The sequence below is a fragment of the Gobio gobio genome (assembly GCF_949357685.1).
Source record: "Gobio gobio genome assembly, chromosome: 11".
In the NCBI taxonomy this organism is placed as follows: Eukaryota; Metazoa; Chordata; class Actinopteri; order Cypriniformes; family Gobionidae; genus Gobio; species Gobio gobio.
The window spans coordinates 13,538,312-13,565,848 of record NC_137104.1 but is presented as its reverse complement, the minus strand read 5'-3'; the positions used below and the strand labels follow the sequence as shown (position 1 = coordinate 13,565,848).

Below are 27,537 nucleotides of genomic sequence, written 5' to 3'. Positions count from 1 at the left end.
AGTACCTGAGGCTGGTGAGGAATAAATCACTAGATAAGGGAAAATGGAGCGGAATATGGAGGGAGGAAAGCCAGAAACACAACAGTCTCTGCTGAATGGATATTGTAAATATAACTTTTCTCCATTGCTTTCCCTTATGTCCTTTATATGCAAATGACCACATTGTCCTGACATATATTACTTACTGTTTTTGACAGGAAATAAAACAAACTAATTTGCTTGCTAAACTCACAAAAGTCACAAAACAGGGTCACCAGGGACACTATTTCACTGCTAAAAATTGCCATTTTCCAAGTTTTAAACTTTGTATACTTACTAGTATGAACAGTGTTTTGTTTTTTTTCTTACTTAGTTATTGAAAAAAAAAAGTAAATTCCCCAACAACGTTCTGTTCTTTTTTTGTTTTCATATTCTAGGACTTTGAGTTTGCTTCTCTTCGTTTTCCTGTTATTACTCACAAAATATCTGTTCAGTAAATCATAGATAAAATAGATATTACAAATTATAAATCACCATAGTTTTTATTTTATTTTAGAGAGAGTCAGAGAACAGTTTCAACATTCTAGCTTACTGGGGAAACAAAGGACTAAACATATACACTGTAGGTCTTTAATACATTTTCAGGTACTTCACAGGTACAAGTGAGGAGTGGGAATATCCCAAGATCATGAAGCTTTTGAAAGTGCCAAAGGGCTGCTCTGATATGAACATTACTCTAGTTTCAGCTTTCCAGTTTGCTAGGAAGACACTGTGGGCCTCTAAATATGCATTTTTTAGATACCTTCTCAAGAGCTCACTTAGGTGTTTAAAAAATGGCTCTGAGACGAATATATCCGAAATTCAGCATCCTAGCTTGAAAGAAAAAAAAATTCAGAGCATACTGTATGTACTTGTATACTTAATCATAATGGTGAAACCTCCTAGTACTGCAATGCGATTTGGTACTTGCTTCTAAACCTGTTGTGTATGCTGACATAAAGTCGAACTTTTGACTTCATTCTTTACATTCTGTACCTTCCCATGAAAGACTGCAGAGACTAATGCAGAGCATTCACTTGTTAGTCTGCAATGACAGCAAATAATGCAGCTAAACTTCAAACTTAACAGAGCACACAATGTTCTACCACACTATGAATAATTCATTATAGCATGACTCGCCTGAAAACATCCTGTTAAATCAGGGAACATACGTATCTTAATTTAACCTCCATAACAAAGCATAGCAGAGCATCTGTTTTTTTTTTTTTTTTTCAAATAAGTAAATTATTTATTTAGGAAAATTTTTCCCTCATTCTGACATTTGATAATGAATCATGACACAAACATTAAACTTAAAAAGCGTACTGCATTACTGCATTATTGCATTACTTTTACTCTCATATCCTCCTAAAATATATATTTATAATATTATATATTTATATTGTAGAAATATATAAATTGATAGTGAGAACCTCCCTTTTTTGCATATATAATACACATGCACATAGTTAAACTGATTGCCAGTCCAAACACTGGAGACTTATCAAAGTATACATAATTGAAATGTCACATCACATCACAGCCAAAGACAAAATAAAAGTCCTAAATATCAATTAAGACATTAATCAGTCCTTTGATGAAGCTGTTGTCCTTGGAGAACACAGGGTTGTAGATTTTCAGGTTTTATGAAGTTTGGGGGACATTCGTTTCCTAAATACATATCAAAACCTGACACAAACACACATGTGAGCACCAAATGCACCTCTAAGCTCATCATCACCTAATTCTAGGGGTGTAACGGTACACAAAACTGAAGGTTCGGTACATACCTCAGTTTTGAAGTCACGTTTCGGTTCTGGGTTCTGTACAGCAGTTTTACAAAACTGCTTTTTATTTATTTGTATTAAGCGGTGGTTTACTGAAAAAAATGTGCCAGTCCTTAAATGAATTAAATTATAACTAAAAGCTTCTTAAAGATAATGCTGTAAACTATAGGGAGCCCTTACTTGCACATTACTATAATATTAAAGGGCAGAGCCCAAACTATTAGCCTAAATTCAGTTGCTATATATTGTTAAATATAATAATCAACACTCAACACATTGTATGCAAACATGTAAACTTCACATAAGGCAGTTTTTGCATTAACTTCTAAATCTAATAATAAAATAGTTTTTTCTCCAATTCGTTGTTGAAATATAATCATTTATACAGGACATTTATACATTTTAAATAAACATACATTAAATAAACAAGACATCACTAACAGGTTAAGTAGAATATAATGAATATATAGGCTAATACAGTATAGTGCATATTTTTAGCGAAAGAGTTCATCTCTCTAGTGAACTAACAGCTGTAGACACTGAATGACTTCTGAGGTAAATGTGATGCTACATGACATTGTTTACAAGCTTTTTATTGACCTTTCCACCGTTTAAACATTGATTGAGCGATTATTATTATACGTTTCAGTAAATTGTAATGTATCCTCAACATACCTTAAGATATTAATTCATGTTTATTCTTTAGGAAGAGATGATCGCGTTCACAGATGATTGCGCTCCGCGTGGACGCTTCACCTGACACGCCTATACAGGTGATCAGTCAAGTCATATTAAAGTGTGGCATATCATTAGAATTTTGTAATAAAATGGACTGGATACTTAATATGTTCGTGTGGGAACTAAGATTGAAGTGTGTTCCGTGTTTAAAACAAGCCGACTGTTAACTGTTAAAGACTGCATTCGGAACCGTTTGGTACACACTTGTACCGAAAGCCCTGTCTACACCCCTACCTAATTCCTTTCCTCGAGTGCTCTAACAGAGGTCTGTGTGTTCCTCTAGTGACCATTTCAAATGAGAGTATTAGTTTATGAGCTCCAGCCTCCAATAGCAGCTTGTTTTCTCATGCTACTCTAATCAGCTCCTTCGAATGCCATTAAGGACACAATAACTTACAACGTTACGCAATCTAAAGCTTTTAACAGAATATTTTAAATGAAATGTGTTTGAATTTTCAGCATTAAAGTGGCAGGCGTCGCAGTGAAAGCTAAGTTATTACTCGAAAAGCGCCGTTTTCTTGGACACACTGCAGAGGATTTATATAGAATAGAATCTGGCAAGTAGCAATTATTGATGATGAGTATCGCAAACGGCCCCAAATTAGCTCTTTCACAATCAATTCAGTGTAGCGTGAAAGAATCCAGTCAGGTACATCATTTCTTTTACATAGAGTGGATCCAAAAAAACATAGCAAAGCGGAGTTCATTGCTTACATGCACTGCACCAAATGCTGCCTGTTTTGGTTCGGGCTCTGTGCAGGAAGAGGTGGATGACAGAGTCTGATTTAATGGGATTGGTCGGAGGCCTGCTCTTTCATAAAAGCTGGCTGGGGAGCCACCCATATATCAAGAGGAAGCACAGCCCTGGAGTTAAACAAATAAATAAGAGCAATTAAACAAAGTGGCCACCACGCCTCACCTGGCACTACACAAGTCCCATACACCCCCACTGCATGAACTCTGCAAGACAGGGAATAAAGAGAATTTTTTTTTTTTTTTTTGCTTGTCACTTGTTCAAAGCACTTAGGCTTTAGCCACTTAATAACTTGAGCGTAGAGCACCGCCACAGTCCAAAGGCCAATATTTTCCCAGAAAACCTGCCCTCATAAAGCATTTGTGCGACTTTTGAATGCCTGTTTTTACATTTAGATTACCTTTGCGGTCATTCAAGGGCCAATCAAGGACGAGAACTATAACTATAAAGTTTTAACTAATTCTGTGAGAATAGGGAAGTCCACTTTATAATTATTCTTTGCATGAATGGGCCTTTAGTTTATCTTTAAAACCTATAATTTATTAAAATTAAAAAGTAATAAATACCAAGTTATGTAATGACACTGGCGTGGGCTGATGGGTCCTTAATGTAACCTGCTGCAGGGCTCCAGACTGTGACTGAATGGTTGCGTTTTCGCAGAATGGCAAATGTAATGAAAGCGGAACGAAACTACGCTACTCATTTGTGCTTCACGGACCGTTTATCAGTTTGGACCAAGAGTACCGCACACAACCTGAAAAGTGAAGCCAAAACGTGTCGATTGCCCCCAGGTGGTTGGTCCCAGTAGCTCATAAACCCCGCCCCCTCCATGTATTCTAATGGGACGCGAGACAAACTAAACAATCAAATTACACTTCAAATACATTTTTCCAAAGATGGGTTCTGTCATTTTAGGTAGTTTTTAATCACACTGATGAAAGTTCAAGTGTTAGTTTTTTAAAACAAGTTTAGTTTTAGTTAGTTATTTGATGCTATAAAAATGGGGGTGTGACATGACTGACCGCTGTGATTGACAGCTCCTCTGAGCGAAGTTGTAACTGAGGCCCCAACAGACTTTTTTCGGGAGGAGATTGGAGCTTTAGCTTTAATTTCTACATTTGAGTAGTTCTGCAGTAAACTGTACTAACAGATACTGTGAGAGTGTGGGTGGGGTTTTGATATTGTGGCTCTACTTCCTGCTCTCTACTGCACAGACGCAGGTCCCAAATCAGCTCAAGATATCAGCGCCATTTTTTTACAGTCTATTGTTTGGACCAATGTCAGTGCAGCGCGAGCTGCAAGCTACTCACAAGCCAATCTTGATCACGTGACACTGCTATTACACAGCGCTGGAAGATCAAAGCATTTGAATTCGCAAGATCTAGTGAGAAGCATTCAAGAGTTCTCCGTTTTTAACCATAGATCTCTATTATGTTAGATCAAACAGCTCTGACGTGGAAACCAGGAGAAACATTATGCACTGAATGAACTAGTTACAGAGGGCTTTCAGTCCAAAAACAATTTTCAGTCCAGAAACATTCACCATGGATTTAATGTAGTTACACTAACTGTAAACATGGAAGTTTGGCAGGAATAGTAAAATGCTTTCAAGTACTTCACACATCTTTTTTCCAGCACTTCAAAACTCTAATATTATTTTATTTCAATGTTATTTTTAATGTGATGACCAAAACATTATTTGTTCAACCTTTTCAACCATTTGTCAGTAATTAAAGTCAAAATGGGGGAAAATGTGAATTACTGCGTTGTAGCTTGATTTAAGGTGTGCGTGCCCATACATTTTCTGCTTGTGTTCCTAACATTTTCAGTAAGGGTTAAGTAAAACAGGTCTGGAGCCCTGCTGCAGACAATCACATTGTTAACTACACGGCACAAGCTGATTGGTCCCTGTTGTATCTGCAGCGAATGAGTTTACAGCACAATATTTAAATAGTTGGTCAGTGTTTGCTGCAATACTTTGCATCGCGCTTTCAAAGTTCCTCTGAAACCCTCCACCTTCCCCAGCTCCACCTGCATAGATTTGCTATGGTTAACTTAATATATATGCTATTTGTGCAGCGAAAGCATGTCTTACGCCGGCTTCACACCGCACGCGCAAGCAGTGCGTTGGCAGGGCAGGAGCATTGCGTATGTAGAGCGGGAGTCGCGCGCGCCCGTTGTGCATTCACACTGGCAGCGTTTGTCTCGCGCAGCTGAACCGCGGCTCGTGTATTGCAAATACAGACGAATATTGTCCATTATGTCACATTTTCCGGTGTTTTCCTCCGACCCCTGTCTGTCTCGTGCTTTGATTTATGATGGGCAGCATATCTGCTGCAAATGCGACGTGTTCCCCTTTGTCTCATACACACATGCATAAAACATGTTGTATATAAGTAGTTCACATGATCAATGTAACATTAAAGTTAAGATATGCTTCTAGTTTTAATCATTTAAACAGGCCTTTGAAGTTTGGGCAAAAACTTCTGGCAGTTTTGTGTTTTCGTGTATTTTATTTTATTTTTTCACAGCGCTGGATGTCATATGGTGATCGTGAAACACACGGGATACTTCACTACATGATTTCATGGTGAAATGTGTTACTTTCCATGTTAATCAGGTCAGTTTTGATCAAGAACAATCCACTGTGGCTTTAATTCAGCGTGAGCAGCGCGGCAAAAATAGACTCGGCGCCGAAACGTGCGGTGTGAATGCTCTAATCTGTTAACATGGGCGCCGAAACAAATATGCGCTGCTTACGCCCTACTAACGCGTGCAGTGTGAAACCGGCCTTACAATAACGTGTCTGTGTATGAATTAGCAGTAGCAAGTCTCTATAATAAAATAAAACAGCGTAGCAGTTTTATTCCACCAAGATCAAATACATTACCACTGTCATATCCTTTACTATGCTAAACTCTTCAGAGAGTTGTCATGATAGAAATATATTTAAATAAATGCAATATCAAAATGAATATCCATTTTTTTAAACTGTACATTGCAATGTTGTGAGGCTTAAATTCAAGTTTATCATTTAAACAAATAATTTTAGTTTTTAACATTCATTTTCATAACATTTTTGATAAAATAGTACAGATTTTTAATATCGGCCATTCATTTGATACAGACTATAAACTGAAATTAATTAGATTTTCATGCAGAAGTCATTCATCAAATGATGATCAAACAAAATCTGTCCGTTACCAAGAACATACACAACTAGATTGTATTATATTCCAGGGTCATGAATGTTTGAGCAGTGTACAAAATATAGTTAAAGGGATAGTTTCCTCAAAAATGAAAATGTTGTTATAATTTACTCACTCTCATGTTGTCATACAGGTTTGGATTGGAACAACATGAAGTAGGCCTAAATTATGGGGGAACATTTTTTTGGGGGGTGAACTATCCCTTTAAATACAGCAGTCCATGAGCTTCATGCAGGTGATCGCTGTAGTTGGATTTGAAAACCCGTGTAAGCTGATGGGACTAAGCCAAAGCTCAGTTTCTGTCTCATATGGAGTGTAAATGTTTTAGCTCAATCCTGTTCCCAGAAATCCGGCTTCCTGCAGAGTTTAGTTTCACTTTTAACAAACACCTGAACCCGTTAATAATGGTCTTTCAGCTCATTCGAAAAATTGCAAGCAGGTGTGTTGGAAATAAATGCCACAGGAAAGTAAATCATCGCTGTTGTAGAAGCTTCAATTATACGATGGCCAAATACTTGTGTGGAGACCAACAAGAAAACTGGTGTGTCCTCAATATTCATACATACATTATATACCCATCACCCCAATGACAGAATAATATAAATAAAAAAATGCAACAACAGCAGTTGCACAGCACCAATTAGGGTGACATACAGAATCTTCACCTACGCGTTGAGGATGTCAGCTGACTGGTTCATGCATTTCCAGATGATATCCAGATAATAACTAATATCAGATATTGCATTACCCATAAATGGTGTCTGTTAATGTCGTCCTTGCCCATTTAAGGGTTAAACATGCTGGTACATTATTTCGAACTAAGAGTATGCAATACGATATTGCTTTAAGTGTGTAAAATCTATTTAAATTATATTAAAAAACATTATTTCTGGGAAAAGAAAGCATCGTTACAACTTCTGGAAGTGACCAGTAGTGTTTTAGCAAAAGTTATAGTCACAAATCTGACAATTTAATTTAACATCAATGTAAACAAACCAAAAGTGTAATGCCGATATTTAAATACCAAAAACTCTTTGACTTCGTAATATATAGTTATATCAACCATATAAAGAACATCCAGGTAAACAAACACATCTGAACTAGGGGTGGACGATTATTTTTGCTTTTTTAATTTATCTTTGTTATTAAAAATAAGAACTAAAAACAGAAGTCTTCACATTAATTAAATATACACTGATACATAATAAAGCTACAAAGGTTATTCAGCCAAGAGCACTAAGTAATTTTCTCTTTTTCTTTTGTTGTTTGACAGACAGCAGCAGGTTTACTGTATTAATAGCAGGCTTTCACTTTAAGACCTAATGCACGCATTCTGATATTGTTCGCTTAAAGCATAACCGACTGTGTTTTAGGGCTGCAACAACGAATCGATAAAATCGATAAAAATCGATTATTAAAAGCGTTGGCAACGAATTTCATTATCGATTCGTTGTATCGCGTGACTATTATGCCCGTCAATAAGACGCGGAGATGTTTGAGTATAAAGAAAGCACGGTTGAGCGCAAAGCAGAGTGGAAGCGGGCAAGCCGAGTACCAGTCGAAAAGCGCCATTAATAAATCGAGAAAGTGTGTTAATTGCAGCAAAAGCAACGCGGCATGGCACGGGAGCACCACAGCGGTGATTCAACACCTAAAACCAAAACATCTCTGAGTCCTTGATGAGGAGGAAGTTCAACAGCAGGGGAACGTTCAGTCACTACAAAGTCCCAGTTTTGTTCCGTTTGGAAGTGAGGAGCGCGACGTCCCTCCAGTAGCTCTTCTGGTGTTTACTCGTTATCCAGCTTGACAAGCATGACAAGTGTTAGCTTGTTAATAACAGTAGTAAAGCAGGGGTGGTATAGTTTGCAAGACTAAAGACAGGTTTTTATTCACTTGCCTTTTTTGGACCATTCATTTTTCAATCTGTTGCTCTGTTAATTTCGTTGGCAAATAATTTGTCAGTATTTTAATCAACAACATTTTTTACAGACAAACACGAGACAACAATCAAAACCAGCTTTGAATGACACAAACTATGACTAATATCTATTGTCATTTTCGGTCAGCATTCGGTCTTAAAGTGACAGCAGTCCATTAACCTGCTAACATTTGAGCTCTTAATATTAATCAAACAACAAAAGACAGAGAAAATCACCTCTATTTTTAATAAGGATTCATTATATTTATTATAGATTAATTATTTAATCCATATTTAATCTATAAGTAATGTTGTATGCAAGTTGTTATAAAGAATGCATATCATTAATTGAAAATAAGACGTGTTCTTCTTTAGGAGGAGTAGTTTTATTTAATTGTTACATAATCTTTTTTAATATGTCACAGCAGTTAAATCTGTGTCTGGATTTAATATCATTCATATTAATAGGTTAATACAGTAGATGTTTTCTCCAGGAGTATATAATGGGTTTGGACATTTTAGAGAACTTCTTAATGCATTACAATTTAACTAAACCCATTAATTTTGTTTGTGAGTGTGTGCGTCTGAGTGTAGTGTAGAGAACAAGTTCTAACATCCTGTTGAGTTTTCTGATTAGTATTTTTCTTTATATATATATATATTTTTTAATTATAGATTTATTGTAGCAACCTGTGCACTTTCTGAAGATTTTTTGCACTGTGAATTTGCACTGTCAGTTCTGTTTTTGAATAAAGAATTATATATTTAATTAATATAATATAATTCATTAATATTTAATTAACATTAAAAATTAATGTATTTTAATCCGATTCATCGATTAATCGAAGGAATAATAGACAGATTAATCGATTATTAAAATAATCGTTAGTTGCAGCTCTACTGTGTTTACATGAATACTCATCAAGACAGGCATTTTAACATAACTGTGTGTAATTGACAGTTTGAGTGTGTAACAAGACACAAAACAGAACTGAAGGGATCACACGCTTTCAGAGGGGCGGCTTGTGCGCACGTTTCGGTGTGTGTGTCAGACAGCGTTAGACTGCAAGGAGTTGTTTTTCGCAAGTTATTGCGTTTGATAACTCTTTTTAACGTCAAGAAAGTCACATAAGTAACAGTCATGCGCCCAGTCTATTATCTGCTATATGTCAACCTAAAACATACACTTTTCACAATGTTGAAGTAGCATATTAAAATCATTCAGATATTGCATCCCGTTGCGATATGTACATTGGCGATATTTCGATAATTTCGATGTATTGTGCAGCCCTACTATTAACAAATAATTTTATGAAAGCACATCAGCCCTGACTATAGTATAGACTGGAAGCATTTATGGTTAATATCACATGCTGACTCAGAGACCTACAGTCATATTCTTCACAAAATACATTCAAATCCACCCACTACAACAAGCAAACAGCTTCAGATCCAAATTAATAATTGGGTGGATAAAACAGCACTTATTTAAATCAGCTCTCAAACCAAATAATCTCCAGAGTGATTACATTTTAGCTCAGAACTGATTCAACAGAAATTAGGAGGGATAATATGGTATTCAGTGAGATAAGAGCAAAGACCTGTGGATGAAAATAAGTTAAATCATACATTTGTTTGGGTAAACCCTTTCAAATTAGAGATCTAAGATATCAGAATGACGTTCAAACGTGGCAATGGTTCACAATGGCTCACTGGACCCATTTCAGAGTGGGAAAAAAGATAATGGAATGGCAGGGTTAGCCAATGAGATCTCTTTTGAGACAGAAGGAATAAAAATTGTGTCATTAACTCAGTTAGCACATGGGAGATATGGTATGTTTCATTTGCAGCAGACTATTTGAGCGATCTTGAATGATCTCAGGCCAAGACATTCATTTAGCTGTAGAAAATACATTTCTTAAAATAACTTTAATAGAATGTCTACTGTCTTTTCAGATGAAATATGCATTTATGTCACACTGTTAAATGGTTGGCTTGGTTTCTTCAAAGCTCAACTGTAAATGCCAGTTTTTTTTAATTACCAAAGTGTGACCAATATCACAAACATTGATTTACAGTTTTTTCCAACTGCTTACACACAGAATCTGTTCATGTCACACGATTTTTGAAACCCCTCTCTCAAAGTGCAAAACTTCAAAACCATAAGCTATTTCTCAGCATTTGTTTTTTTTTTTTTTCAAAACATTACACACAATTCTCTACCTAAAACACAAAAATCTAACAGGAAGTGACTTGCTTTCCTATTCCAAACACAACCAATCGAAATGCTACACTTATTCACCAGGTCACACACACACACACACTCCTCACATGTGCAAAATTGCTTAACTGATCACTAACCAATCACTGCTTTACTGTAGTATAGGCCTATAAATATGTCAACGGTCAGATTACCTGATTACTTTTGAACAATGGATGCCAACAACAGACAGAGAGCAAGAGGAGTAGGAGGGAGAGGCAGGGGACAACAACGAGGACAAATTCAAAGACGGAGAGTTGGAAGAGGAGGAGGAAGAGGAAGAAGAGGACGAGGGCAAAGAAGAGAAGGAAGGAGAGCCATCTCTCATGAAATAATGGCAACACTTGTTGATCATGTGACCCCCCCAAACACACACTTTATTGTATTCTAAAGAATATATTTTTGGTTTACATATGTATATGGTTTTGTTGTATGCTACTGTATACAACAGTAATGTTTGGCCTAATAAATATTTTTGAATTCACATGCATTGGTGTTTACAGTATACTTGTTACCCTCTCAGCAGATTACTTTCACTGTAGAATATTGTATTGAAATGTAGATATAAGCCTATGAAAGACCAAAGATTTAGATTTAGAACAACAGTGTTTACATGGTATATCCAAAAACGTACTATTATGAAAGAAGTGTTTGCCATTTGATGCAAATGCTTCATTCTGACATGCGTTTATGGAATTTTGAAGGAGATGTGAGGCATTTTGCATTTTGTGTGTGCAGTTTTGGGAATTGTGTGCAGAGTTTTGAAAAAAGGAAAATGGTTTTGAAAACGTGTGTAAGCAGTTGGAAAAAACTATGTGAATATATTTTTAAATGTTTATTCTTGTGATAGCACATTTTCAGCAGCCATTACTCCAGTCTTTAGTGTCACATGATCCTTCAGAGATCACTCAAATATGCTGATTTGAAACATTTATTTTTAATACTATGGATGTTAAAAACTGTTGCTGCTTAGCATTGTGGTGTGTGTGTGTGTGTGTGTGTGTGTGTGTGTGTGTGTGTGTGTGTGTGTGTGTGTGTGTGTGTGTGTGTGTGTGTGTGTGTGTGTGTGTGTGTGTGTGTGTGTGTGTGTGTGTGTGTGTGTGCGTGCGTGCGTGCGTGTGTGTTCATGTTTTTCGTGACTTCAACCTGAATGCACTGACTCATGGGGACTCACTGTGGGGACCTAAATTGGGGTCCCCATGAGGAAACAAGCTTATAAAACACACAGAATTCGTTTTTTGGAAAATGTAAAAATGCACAGCAACACAGACTTTCTCACATCGCATCGGTATCAACATCATCCAATTGGAATATTCTCAATATCCTTTTGATTCCTACAAGACGTGGAGTTCAGCTGACACTAATAATACACTGTCAGGCTAAACCGCCCATGCCGAACAAGGTTAACATTCATAGAACACCATGGAAACGTGGCTATGCAGGAAGCTGTCCTTGAATCTTGTAATGAACAAAAAAAAATAATAATCTTGAAAGTGTCCTTGCGCTCATCGTGTCCCACACACATTTTATTCAATAAAGAAAGGTGACATAAAAAGGGTGGGAAAAAGCAAATTCAGAGAGCTCTGCAATGTTTTCTATTTAACTCGTTTCATCAGAAAAATTGCTATCTGAGAAGGGATCTATCACGAATGTAGGCAAGCTTTTCAAAATGCTAGTTTTCGAATGGAAAACAGGCCAAGGCCCCAAGGACACTCCCCCTGAGGATATCTGCTCCGCTCAATCCCTTAAGCCTCAATCCTTTTATTTTCTTCTTATTTTCGGAGTATACAAGGGAGAAATTCAGACTCACAACAGTGATAAAGTCAAAAGCGCTGAATCAATTTGAGGAATTCAATGTTCAAAACATTAGATACAGACCTGAAATGAAATTTTCATTCCATTCAGTGTGCTTTAAACAACTTTTGGGACATTAAGTCAATTCAAAGTTCACGCGCACAGTTCACACAGTTCAAACTGTTAGCAAAGTAAGGTCAGCTAGCAATTCCAAGAGATTCAATTTGGCATTTACACACATAGAATAATAAAATGCCTGTACTTACCGTGTCCGTAGGTTTGTTGGACTGGGTTGCCCATCGTAGACTGAAAGGATGTCAAAGTCCTCCTCTAAGGCAAAGCCTTGAAATACCAACTGTATCCGGTTGTGTTCCTGTGCCACAATCACCCATGTGCAGTTGGCGTAGTTAGGATATCCATACGGGTATCCGGGGCTTTCTATTGTCCCATTTGGACTGTGTAGTGTGTGACTGCAGTTTTGAGCTGTGAAAAGGAGAAAAAGAGAAGAAAGTATGAAACAAAAATAAAAAAAATTATAATAATTTTAAAGACCACCTGTGGTGAAAAACACGTTTTATGTTGTATGTCTATGTGGTGTTTTAATATGTTTTAAGACAAACCATGAGCAAATATTAGTCAACACCATTGAGTATTTTCTCCTTAAAAATGCAGTGTAACGTTACCAAACACAGAATCGAAAACGCGGTTTCCTACTGTCACAAACATTAAATATTTTCTCCACTGACTTTCTATGATGTTCAAAACGATGCTGTAGAAGGCAGCTGTCTGACTTTTGAGGGAGGGAACGGAAACATGTTTTGTGTAACATTAGTAGGGCTGTGCCGTATATCGAGTTTGTCCGATATATTGAATTTTTATAAACGATATAGAAAAAGGCGGTACCGTTTATATCGTACAGTTTGATATTAAAAGCGCATCTGAAAAGAATAGCAGAGAACACAGAGTGAGCTGCAGCAGGGAAATTGCATAATCCAATTTGTAATAAACATGAGACATAGGCCTACTTAATATTAAATGTTTCAAAATAACTTGTAAGATATAGTTAACGCGTAGGCCTATAGTTCAACGCGGCTCAGATGCTCTGACAGATACATGTAAGTTAGCCTGCTGACAGACAGGCTACTTGTGCTGTTATATGCGTTTAAGATGTGCTGTTTTCCTCAGTGCTTAACTTACTTTTCACAGGTATATTCTCCATCATAAATGTTACAAATATTTCCATTTTGCTGTCAGGAGTGGACGAGCATTTATGGACGAGAGCCGCCGCGCCCGCGCGCATGCGCGCCAAACAGACATAGCGGAATAGAAGTGCCATAGCCTACTTCTGACAAAAATTTCTACATTTTTCTAAAATAATTGTTGTTGGACATTAAATGTCGGCTACAATAATTACTAAGCTAAGGTGATTGAATGCGTGTTCCTCTCTTACTAGTTGTACGGTCTGTGCTTTTGTTTTAATTTAGTTTCATTTTGAATTTAATGATTCTAACTTCTGCTTTAAAACATTTTTTATTTTTATTTTTTATGTTACAATAGAATGTAACGTGATTTTAACATTAAGATGCTTACATTCACAATATTTGTATTGCCTTCAATATGAATATGTTTGTAGGACAACATTGAGCAAGATGTGATACATTTTGTTAATAAAATGTTTTGATCAAAACAGAAAAATCATATACCGTAACATCATTCAGCCAGATATGAATGTTTTGGCCATATAACCCAGGTCTAAACATTAGCAACACATCATGAAGAAATTATTTTCATAGAAAAAAAAAAAAAACTTTTATGTCATTCTGATTATCAAAGATGAGTTTTAAGGGATACAATTATTGACAGCAATGGGGACTTTAAGTTACCACTGCACTCAAATGACAAATCCATTATAAAACTGTCAAAACCCGCACGCTGTTATCAGTCTAAAAGATCTTAATGTCATTTTATATTTGTTGGAACAAAAAATGTGAACAGGAAAATTTCAACATTTATTCCTTATCAGTAAGTTGGTGTAGGGCATTTGCAAAAAAAAATGTTTTATGATTTACAACCTTCTGGCATGATGAATATGTTCATTTGCCAGTTTGTTCTGTGCAAACGGATTAATTTACATTAATTAATGTGTTGTTTGATCTGACAGGGCATTTAATCATTTGCTAGTACAATAAAATGCTTCCACATTAAAAACCTTATAATGTCCATGTAATTATGTAAGTGTGTACTCAAGGTGCATACAAATAAGACAAGCTAAAATGACCATAATATTTATCTATTTTTACCCGTGCAGTCATAGAGCAATAATATTCCATTTCAAGAGCCAATTAAATTAACATGTGGTCCAGTACATGAATGCTGTCAGCTGCCCTTGCTATTGCCTCAGATTTATCAGTGGTCAATAAGACGTTTCCACAGCAACTCAGCAAAGCAACAGGAAAGAGAAGAAATGATACCACCCTTGGTTATTAATTAGACTAATTTTAATAACCCCATATCGCCTGCAGCTCAGACTGCACTCCTCAGCATTAATTGCATTTCTCTTTTGCATACTTGTCAGTGACATCTTATAAAATATTGCACTCAATCTGAAATTTTAATAACTGTGTGTGGCTCCATCCATCAGTGAAAAGCCTGGCCTAAATTACTAGTTCTGGACGGATCCATAGCCCCACTTTTAATTAATTGTCCCTTCTTGCTTTAAACATTGTTAATGTTCTCAGATGTTCCATCTCCTTTTTTTTTTTTTTTTAATTCCACTCCAGGAAACGTACATGTTTGCTACAGTAACACAGAACCAGACAGCATGGCCCAACTTCTCCCTGCAGTTCATCTTTTTAATGGGAGTCTTAAATCAACGTTCAAAAGACACAGTGGGCAGTGTGATTTTGCAACACAATTTAACTTACGATCTTAATATAAAACTGGTAGTTTGAAAAGTTTGAAACAATTGCATAATTAAAAAAAAAATGTATACAGAATTTAGTCAGACAAACATGTTTGCACTGAAAATAAAGGAGTTGCTACCTGCTGTGGCTAATTTCATTATCTGCCAAATGACTACCGAGGCCTCCCTCTGTAAGTCCTAAGTTTATTTGTATAAATATATACATTTACAAAAAATATATATGTATATATAAAGACATTGATCATTAGACAAACTTGTGCACAGGAAGTGAGGAGTTGCATGTGGCTGACTGTGACCACCCTCTGAGATCTAAAGCCCTTTTCGGATGGGATTAGTTTAACATGGAGAGGTGGGGTAAAGTAATTATTACCAGAGCTTCTCAGTGAATTTAGTCCCGTCTGAATGTGCCAACTCAGTAATCATACGGACAATGATTCATCTTAAAAGATTAAGGCGACTTTTACCTTCTGTAAAAAGATATAAATATTCCGTCATTTCCTGTTTAAAAGTAATTTTTGGCGGGTTTTCAAGTATGGAGGAGCTTGAAAAATAATTCAGTTAAGTTTTAGGTGGTGGGAACTCAAGTGTTTTCCACATACCATTCATATCAAAAAGAAGGGCGAAAGCACTTGTCAGAGGCACGAAACTTCTCTTAAAGGGATAGTTCACCCAAAAAAAAAATTCTGTCATCATTTACTCACCCTCAAGTTGTTCCAAACCTGCATGAGTTTCTTTGTTCTGCTGAACACAAAAGAAGATATTTTAAAGAATGCAACCAAGCAGATAGAGCAACCATCGACTACCATACTAGGGGGGAAAATTGTATGGTATACCATATAGTCAATGGTTGCTCTATCTGCTTGGTTATGAACATTCTTCAAAATATCTTCTTTTGTGTTCAGCAGAACAAAGAAACTCATGCAGCTTTGGAACAACTTGAGGGTGAGTAAATGACAGAATTTTCATTTTTGGGTGAACTATCCCTTTAACTGTCTTTCGTGCTTTCGAGGTTATATAGCTATAATCCATTGAATATTAAAAAATAAATAAAAATTTTTTTCATGCTGCTAAGAGGAACGACACCAAATTACACCCTGCAAAGTTTTGGAAGTGACGTCTACATATACATGCGTGATTCACTCTCGAAATTGCAATTGACAGTGATAATTAGTATGGGACAAAAATATGGCATATCAAAATAGATACGCGATGTAAATACAGAAAAAAAAGGTTCTATATGGCACCAAAAATGGTTCTTCGTCGTAATCATAGAAGAACCACTTTTGGTGCTATATAGCACCATTTCTTAACATGTTCTGTATATGGTAGTGGTCAAAGAACCGGTGAATAACCTCTGAAGAACTGCTGAAGAACCACTGAAGCACCAAAATTGGTGCTATATAGCACTTAAAAAGGTTTACCCACTGTAAAAAAAATTCAGGTCTCCAATTGAAAATTTTCTAGTGAGCGATCACATCTAAATTTTTCAGTTGGCCAAATTGAATTTCTGTAAATTGATGCAATTTAATTCAATTAAAATTCAAGAAATTCAATTTGGCCAACTGAAATTTTTTAGATGTGATCGCTCACTAGAAATATTTCAATTGGAGACCTGATTTTTTAGCCAAGAACCATTTTTGGTGCCATATAGAACCTTTTTTTTTTTTTTAGAGTGTATATAGCGATTTGATTCTTAATTGTCCATCTCACAGTAAAATTTAAATGTTGTTTTAAAACTTAGAAAACAGGTAAATGTTTAATTGTCCATCTAAGTAAAATAAATGTATGACTGCAAATCAATTAAAATTATTTTCAACAACTGCTAACAACTAATGAGTTGTGATTTTTATCGCAGGATGTTGTTAATTTTAAAAATGGCAAGTAATATGCTGACAGTGGTGCAACAACAATAATGTGCTTAGTTCTGATCTACTGTCTTAACATAATATATCGTATGCTTAATCATAATATAGTTAGTTTATATTAACATCGAACACTCTAAAAAAAAAGTCTCGTAATCATAGGGGAACCTTTTTTAGTGCTATATAGCACCAATTTTGGTGCTTCAGTGGTTCTTCAGAGGTGCTATATAGCACCTTAGTCAAAGAACCGGTGAAGAACCTCTGAAGAACCGCTGAAGAACCTCTGAAGAACCGCTGAAGAACCACTGAAGCACCAAAAATGGTGCTATATAGCACTAAAAAAGGTTCCCCTATGATTACGAGCCAAGAACTATTTTTGGTGCCATATAGAACCTTTTTTTTTTTTTAGAGTGAAGGCTATATGCTTAATATAGTAGCTCTGTTTGACACATTTCGTATCGGGGGTCCTTGCTCCATATCTCTATCGCCTAAGGGGGTCCCTGCCCTGAAAACGTTGAAGACCCCTGATATAAACGGATACCTAATCCCACATTTGATCTATTTATTTGATTCTTAAATGGATCAGAATTTATGTGGGGTTAGGTGATTAAAACAGCATTAGAAATGCATAATTAGACAAAATCTGATAGAAGAAAACAATTCCAACACACCCGCAAACAAGTGAGAACCCGGCATGTCCACATAGAGCAGCACAACATATCGGCGTGGAGATTACACTGAGATTACGCTTAATGAAAAACCATGCTCGATCAGCAGGTCACATATACAAATATTCAAACATTTACCGAACGTAAACACAGCATGTCATAAAGTCATATTAAGCTCTTAATGCAAAGATCCTATATGCTCAACATGGAATGCAATTATGTAAAAAAAAGAACATTTTGCTATTCAGTTTGCATAAACTTTAAAGGTTTTTGTAGCATAAATTCCGAGCACAACTGGGATTTGGATTCCTTAAGGCGGAAAGCTTTGCCTACCAGCACAGAATTTTAATAATTAAGTGAAAATGTATCTGAGAAAGGAAAAACCTGAGGTGTTTTTTTTTTTCAAAATAAGAATTTCTCAAACAACTGGAAAACAGTTGAGTGGTATTCAGATAATCCGCCTTTGGCCAGTGGCCATATTTAGTGCGGTTTTCCAAATGATAATGGAGCAGACTGTTTAGGATTTGGAGGACGTCTCTCTCTGAGTTTGAAAGGCATGGTGTCTGTGATAAAAGCACTCTTGACACAAATTATTCAGAAAGTGTCACAAAATAAGATGCTAAGCAGAGAGAGCTGGGATTCATTTGGGAGCTGAGATGTTTGTGGCTTTTTAAGACTCATTGTTTGCTTGACTCGTATTCTAACCATACCAGATTAGCATAAAACTTGATGTGTACTTATTTTGAGAAGCTGAAATGTTCGAAGGCCGGGAACAATCCATAATTTTTGCACTCAATCCGACGGGAATGTTCATGTGAGGTTGTGCCAGCATGAACCATTGAGAAAAACACTTGACCTCTGGAAACAGACTCATTTATGGCTCTGTGGGGTTTCACGGCCACAAGTCTTCTGTGAAGCACATTAAGGATGAAACCCAGGTCATTTCAGACCACTGAGAGGAATGCTGGTTAAAATGAAGAGATTCAGTCTAAAATATTAAGAATCTCTGTCCAAGAAAATGTGGACACATTCAACATTGATGTTCATCTTAAATGAACTACTGCTCCGGAGGGAGGGATGGGGGTATTAATGAGACACATTTTTCCATAATTGGCCTTCTAATAAAAGCAATGCACTGTTTTGTACACAAAGCAGCCCTCTGCATCTGTTGTGAGGACCAAGAATATACATTGTCTAATGAGTACAGAACATCCTGATCAATATAGGTCCAAGATTCCTTAATAACAAACCTTTATCACAGAACCAAAGTCGATAGATTCATGTTTTATGTGAAATGGCACTGAAAAGGGCTCGCAAACACAACATAGACTCACAATACAGAGCACGAGGCTAATAGTCTTAACCACCACTGCTGTCAACATAAACTATTACATTATTTTTGTGTTAAACAAAGAAATCAATGTTTCAGAACATGATTGCGTAGCAACAGTAACTTGTATGTGATACAGCTTTACATAAAACAGTTCAATAAACTAAAAGTTGATTTTTTTTTTAAATGTATATTTCAGACATAATAGGCCTACTGCCAGTTACTTTGTACGTCTTTTGCTCCACCAATGGAAATAAATCCCATTGAATATTCAAAAAAAAATAAAATTGAAGCAGTTTGTTTCCAATAAACGCACCGCAGGTGTTTAGCGTGTTAATGAATCAGCGTTCGGAGGACACATTTCAAGGCAGGAAGGCAGGAAGGCACCAAGGCACGTCCGAATCTAATGTTAGCTTCACTTCCTGTCTCCTGAGATACCTTCATCTGATCGATTTTTGAAGGCAGCATATTTGTATCCTTCTGCCTTTGATATGCCACAATCCTGTGCTTTCCATTCTGTGACAGTTGAGCTAGAAAAAAAAGATGGCGTCTGAAAGTTGCGTTTGCTGGTCAGTTTGTGTGTAAATGTACGTTTTTTACCAACATTTTCCACTTCTGATGTCATTTCTAGCGACAAATTACTAATGTAGTAATTAAATATTTGTTTAGTTCTCACCAAAGCTCACTCATTTTGCTGTAGATCATTAAATGGTTACACTGCCTAAGAAGTCTGTCCGAAATCAGTTTTGTGAGGTGCCTTCATGCACAAACGCTGCCTTACAAGCCATTGTCTGATAAGGCAGCGAGGCAATGAGTCAGCTGCCTAGGTTTTCGGACGCAGCCATTTTGTTTCTAATTGAATCGGCGTTCTTGAACAAATCGTTTGAGTGAACGATTCAATGACTCAATCATAAAAGCATTGCTGCATCCCAGTTCGCCTATACAACGTCCTAAAAGTATGTACTTTTTTTGTGAAGAAAAATTACATACTTTTGAGTGTGTAGAAGAAGAGTATGCAAGCTTTGGGACATTGGACTACTTTTTGGACTACTTCGTTGTCTTTAACGGACAGCTCTGAAGCTTAGATACGTGCATCCTGTCACTGTTTAAACTGCCCTGTCAATCATCTTGTCACAGTTAAAACCCTTCACATTCAATTTAATTTGTGGGTATTTCATGCGGAGACTCCCCTCATGTGTTTGCAATTTCAATATGATGATGCATTTAAAAGATGGCCAAATGTATGCTGTTGCAGATTAAATATAATGTGGATAACATTGAATAAATATATTTTCATCAGGTTAGATACTGATAATTATTCACTCAAACAACCACTTTATCTAAACCTCTCTACTTAACCTTCGGACCCGCACGTTTGTAGTTTTTTAATACTTTATCCGCATTTGTAGTTCTAAATCGAATCCTCGTCCAACTTGCAATGGGTTGTGGGCAATATTAGCCGTTAAGGCCAGGCTACACCAACCCAACGTCAAAGGCATAGACTGTAAAAGAAATGGACACAGCGACCCCATAGACTTCACGGAGAAAAATTGAAGTCATGTAGAAGCACTCACTTCCTGATGGCTGAGCGTACTGCGCAGCCTCAGACTGAGCTTGACGACGTAGATGTGACGTGAGCAACCTGTCTGACAGTGGCAAGTGTTCTAGTAGTTGTGCAAAGTGAAATCTGAATCACGTTGTTGAAATATTTTGTCCCGTTGCTTTTGGCTCACTATGGTCTTCTCGACATGCTTCTCCCTTAACTTTATCGGACTTTATGCCTCCACGTCCCTCCGATTGCCTCATAGACAGTAAAAGATACCTACGAGCTTCTCCTCGGGTCTATACGGTACAGCGCGACAGAGTCGCAAGGTTTTGATGCAATCGTTAGCCCATTTTTTTTTACAAAAACGGCTTCTACGGGGTGATAGTGTAAGATACAAGGTAATGGAGCATTTTATACATTGTCGTGTTTGTTTAGAAATAAACAATGGACAAATGGAGTCTTTAAACGCCTCAGATGTAAAGATATTCGCTGTCAAAGTGAGGCAAAAATGAATGGGAGTCAATGGGATGCTAACAGCAGGTGATAGCTTGGTTAGCAATGGTTGCCCCTATGGAAGGTACGCTTTCCGGGGGCTGGATTACCCCCTTGGTCAAAGGCCCTGTCCCGAATGGCACACTTCATGTGCACTTTCGGTCTAGTGGACTTACAATGGCCCCTGCGTGCGTGTTTCCGTTAAGTCCACGAGACCGCAGGGTGTCCCATTTGTCATTTTAGGTCTCAGAAGGGTGCTTGCGAGCGCCCCCTTTGAGGTCGATATGCGCCCTCGATGCGCACTTCTGCTGGGCCCGAGCCCAAACTGTTGCGGGTCACGCAGCAGACTTCTTCCCGGCAGTCAAAGCGGCATTATGTGGTGAAAGTGCGGACACAGAGGAAGACCGTGAGGGTTTAGGGTGCAATTTGGGACAGGGCCAAAGAACTAAAAGAGAAGAAAACGAATGGTGTTGTTGCCTCTCTTCGTCCGCGTCTGCGTTTAAATGTCTATTTCTGCAGATATATTCGTCTATTCGTCATTCAAAAGGGAAACCAACGCTCCAGGCTGCAACAAACAGCGTGTGCTTACCTTTTTGAACATCAATCCTGCTGATCACATTTATTCCACTCCGCTCAAATTAATATTGAAATATTCACCTAGGAACTCTCGTAAAATTAGAACAGCCTTCTATCTGTACCGTTTTGACTTCTTTGCTCGCTGTTTTGCTAAGCTGAAAAGCCAATTAGAGCTCTCTCTCTCACCGACGGTCTGACGCCGATTCTACATGTTGAATCAACCCAAAATACCCAGATGGTGTCCGACTAGAGCCAACGGTGCGGAATACACCAGAAAAACTACGTCGGCCGACGCTCAAAAACGGCCCAACATTGCCCGATGGCAGATTATCGACTGCACAGATCTGCACTTCGAATTCTAACCTGAAATTGTAGATCATCTGGATATCTTTGGAATACACATTTCAACATACTAGGATTTGGGATGTACTACGTAATTATATTTTAGAATACTATTTAGGATGGATAGTATGTTAATTGGGACGCACCGCATGCATTTGATCCGTGGCTAAATGAATCAACGTTTTTGGACGAATCAGTTAAGTGAATGATTCACTTGCTCACTCACACAAAGGCAGTCACTTGATTCCTTCTGGAATGAATCAGTGGATTTGAACAAATCAGTTTATTCAGTGACTCGCTCATAAAGACAGTCACTTGTCACCGCTTACTGGCGTAACTATAACCTGCAGTAAGATTTATTGCATTTGGTAGTCTCTTGGTCAAAAGCTAGTTTTCATGCAGCCTTATAATCATTTAATGTTTCGAATGATTGCTAAAAAGGGATGAAAAGCCTTTATGTAGGCTACTGTAAAAAACATTGTCAGCTAACATTGCTGTAAACTGTGCATGTGCGGATTTTTTGGTTGAAATAACATAATGTAAAAATACATTTTCATCATTGTTTAGAGTACATAAACAGTACATTCACATATACACACATAGGTAATGCAAATACTGGCCTGAAGCCAAAACTGTAAGAAAAGGATGAGTATTGAATGAAGGATGGGGTAGAATTGTGAGTATTCAGCTTGTGTTCTGCATTCATAACACAATGTATCCAGTCCAGAACAAAGGCACAGGCTCAGCTGGTTCTGGTGAATGTGGAAGTATCATTGATCACATTACAACTTTTCCCTTCCAGATACATTCAGACTCCTTAATGCTTTGAAGGACAATTATAAATTGAATGTGTTATGATTTGATTTTGATCATTTAATGTTTGCTTGATAATTTAATTAAAAAAATACTACACTATTATATTATTATCTTCTTTAACTTAACTTTTTAAAGCCTCCCATTTGTTTTAAATCACAAAAGTATGATGTTTCATACATTTGTAGTTTGTATTGTTGTTATGGCCTGCTGATGTTTCTTCTTTATTTTATTTTATTTTATAAAACATTTTTCTATAAATGACAACTTAGCTAAATGGTTACCAGTAGCTTCTCCTGACGTTTAATGTCATAAAATGATCAGGTCACAATGATCTTAAAGTGCTTTCTACTTAAATAAGGTTAATATTTTGAAGGATAAATTGTTGAAATAATGACTTTGTATTATACAAGGTATGGCATCCTAAGAAAATATTTTATCATATTTAGACAAAAAGAAATTAATAATTTGTTGAGGAACATATAACGTGTGTGTATATACATATAAAGAAGGCTTATAAAAACAATAATTATAGGATTTTTATTTTTTTCATGGATCCAGCTCCTTTCTTACGTTTTAAGTGAATTGAAGGAAGTTCAATTGTTCAATTGAATTTATTGAGCTGAAAGGAAAAAGGAAATGCATTATGTAACCTCTTAATGAAGGGTAACCCCCTACTCTCTCAGCAGCAGGTCATTTCATTCCTTGAGCATACATTTACAAATGCATTATGAAAGTAAGTTGAAGTGACCTGCATTAATGCAGTGCTACATAAATCTCCAAGAGGCAAAAAGGCTCCATAGTACTTCATTCACAAATGCTTCATTGATTCTTCAAAAGAGTCCCATACAGTCTCAACATCATGTGTCTTTGTGGTTATTTCGCCAAATATTCCGGATGAGGCACACACTAAACTCTTGTATCAAAACCTCTGAGATCCCTAGTCTTCTGTCCTATTCTAGGGTTCTTTGCATCTGTTTAGTGTTTCCCCAGCATATTGGTGGAGTGATGTGAAAACGAAGAGAGAGCTTTGACCTTGTTTAGCACGACTGCAGAGACCACCTCCAGAGTCAACCAATGTTTGTTTTGCCTCCGCTGTTGTTTTGCTGCTACGGGGCTGCAGCGCCTCGGCATGACACTTTGATAAATCGATCGCTGCCGTGCCGTACTACGGCAGGACAGCAATCCTTCAGAGTGCCCGCAATCAGAGATCTAAGGAGGGAAGGGGACTGGGAAAGGGGTGGGCGAAAGCAAGAGGAGGGGGAATTCTGTATGAACAGCTGGACTGTACTTTATTCACCTCACCTAAAAGTCAACACACAATCACTCTTCCACCATCCTTGTTCCAAAACCTATAAGTGGCCTCCAAAGCAGCATTTCATGGCACAATAGCTGATCCAATCCCATCCAATATAGTGGAAAAAGCAAGAGAAATGTAGATAAATATTCTTATTGTATTTTTTAAATCAAATTACATACAATATACAACTAAAATAAGTAAATCACTCATTTAAAAGTATCAATTCCTTTTTTTAAATTAATTAAAAACAGACTACTTATTATCATTATTAGAATGACACTGTTCCTATTGGATCTTCTGTATTGACATAAATTGTAAGACAGTTGCCTGCACTGTAAAAAATTATCGTGATTTTAAAGGTAAAATACGGTTAAACAGTTAACTGGTTAACAGAAAGTTTCTGTATACGATAAATAACCGTCATATATCTAACCTTACATTTTACAGTAAAATACCATTAAATTTATAGTTTTTGAAAGTGAAAAAGAACAAGTCGTACCGTGTAATTTCCAGTGAAAAAAATGTAAATTGACATTCCCAGAATTCCCTGCGTGAAACTTCATTTTTTTCATGTATTTTCGTTGAAATAACTATGTTTTTTCTTAATCAGTTATGTACATTAGGGTTTTATGTTACATTTAATGTTGTAAAATGTATGTTTATTGTATTTTTAAAATTTCATGTGTGTTACCATGATGGTGTTTAGTGTTTGTGTGAATGACACTGTGCACCTTATATTATATATTAATATTATATTATATTATATTATATTTATTATATTATATTATATTAATTATATTATATTATATTATATTATATTATATTATATTATATTATATTATATTATATTATATTATATTATATTAATTATATTATATTATATTATATTATATTATATTACACCTTATACTATATAGGGCGGCAGTGGCTCAATGGTCCATGTAGGTTGTCTACAAACCGGAAGGTAGGTGGTTTAATCCCCGTTTCCACTTGACCAAGTGCTGGACGAGCTGGATGGCTGACACCGCCATCGGTGTCTGCATGGGTGAATGTGAGGCAATATGTAAAGCGCCTTGGATGGCCATGGGTCTGTTGAAAGCGCTATATAAATGCAGTGTGAGCGAGAAATGCTATGCTATCTAATATGTAGATAACTGTTCTTAAATATTCATATAATATATTTCAAATGAAATGAAATATACAATAGAAGTAAAACCCCATATCTATTACATATTTAAAAGTATTAATACAATTATTTAAATTAATTAAACACTGACTATTTCACCCAAATGTCTGTGTTCTGTATATATTTATCCTTAGAGTGCCACATTGTTCCTTTTGTGTCTTCTTTAATGAAATAAAGTGTGTGTGAGGAATGCTATTATATTTGACATCACTTATGAGGTTCCATTCCAGCCAGGATGACTATGTAAGCAGTACGCAGGAGGTAGCAAAATTTTGGAACAGAACTCATGACATTCATTGTAAGATAACAGCAGTCTGTGTCATTGGCAGAAAATGTAGGTTTCTTTGAACGAGATTATTCCATAAAGCTTTTGATATGTGTGTGTGTGAATACATATGACATCAGTATTCGCTGCCAAAGCACAGCTTTGGAACATACCTTGGAATCAGTATTTGCATGACATTGTTTTGGAAAAAACATAATATTAATAGAAAATTACATTTCTATGCCTGTTATCTGCACTAAAGCAGTACAGACTGAACATGCTGTTTTTCATTTGCGCTCTCTTTTGTCATCTTCCTGTCTCAAACTTTTTTCTAGCTTCTAGCAGACCAGAGTGATGTGGATTGATTTTTAATATCAGATCTTTACCATTGATGGATGGACAGACGGACGGACGGATGGACAGATAGATAGATAGATAGATAGATAGATAGATAGATAGATAGATAGATAGATAGATAGATAGATAGATAGACAGACAGACAGACAGACAGACAGACAGACAGACAGACAGACAGACAGACAGACAGACAGACAGACAGACAGACAGACAGACAGACAGACAGACAGACAGACAGACAGACAGACAGACAGACAGACAGACAGACAGACAGACAGACAGATAGATAGATAGATAGATAGATAGATAGATAGATAGATAGATAGATAGATAGATAGATATCAGAAGGTTACCAAGCAACATTAGTGCAGTGATTAAAATTCATGAGCATAGCTTTAACCAGATGTCATTAATCCTGTATTTTTCCTGGATTTCAGTTGTTTTTGTTTCTTAATGGTTAACTGAGTGAGTGTTGAGTAAGAAAACATAACAAAAGTCATGAAGTTGGATGGTTGCAGCATTAAAAAAAAAAAATGGTTCTCAGTTCCCATAACTAATAATGTGTTCTCATAAAAGGAATTAAATGATTTAGATTCTATGGATTTATATGTAAAGGAAGAGGACTGTAACTAGCATATGTCCTGCTTACGGCATGATTATGGCATATTAGCATGTGCTTTGAAATGTGCCGTAACATTGTGAATTAGGTTGGTACTAATTTCATCAGTCCACCTGTCTTCCTGCACTTGTGAAATTTATATGTCCGAAAAAGGAGACGTGGAATGTAGCAAACACATCCAGGTGAAACCTCCCACTTCTGACAGAGTTAAAGTTGAGGCTAATGCTTCGCCGGCCATAGCAGATAATCTTTACAATCTCTGGAAATGCATTCCCTTTAGCCTTGCTGCCATAGCTCTGCTGTAAATTGGGCACCTAAGAGACAAATGGGTCTGACTCACCAGTTTTCATAAGCACTTCAAATCGATCATATTTCCTTTTTTCAAGGACCAGTGGAAAATGCCATTAGGGCCTGAGTTCAGTTACACCATACCAACAAGGCAGATGTGAATGGGGATTTCAAATATGCCAGCACAAGAGGAAAAACAACCTTCTTAGTCCCACAAATCTCTCTATGTACAACCAGCTGCCTTCTAATGTGCCAAAGCATTGGCTCCAGGCTCCATCATATCTGCATTAACCGAAGAATGCCCGCCATTACAATGGAAATCGGCAACCTCAGCTTTCCGGGGTAAATCCATACTTTATGCTAATGTTTGCACAATGTGATTGCGGAGACCATTAATAGAAAGGCAAATGCTGTGGAAAGAGGAGAAAATTGTCTCTACTTTAGCGAGGCGACTTCTCTGTTGTTTTCAGTGGGTCAACAGATGGGGTCCAC

At 36.8% G+C, this 27,537-nt stretch overlaps 1 protein-coding gene across 1 annotated transcript in view; it reads right to left on the bottom strand.

Moving 5' to 3' along the window:
- The window catches only part of csmd2 (CUB and Sushi multiple domains 2), a gene marked incomplete at both ends in the record, with an annotated part of 367,659 nt that overhangs the window by 321,835 nt on the left and 18,287 nt on the right, over positions 1–27,537 (bottom strand). Inside the window, 1 exon segment of the mRNA XM_079829996.1 lies at positions 12,745–12,961. Within this exon segment, the coding sequence (XP_079686122.1) occupies positions 12,745–12,961 (217 nt within the window).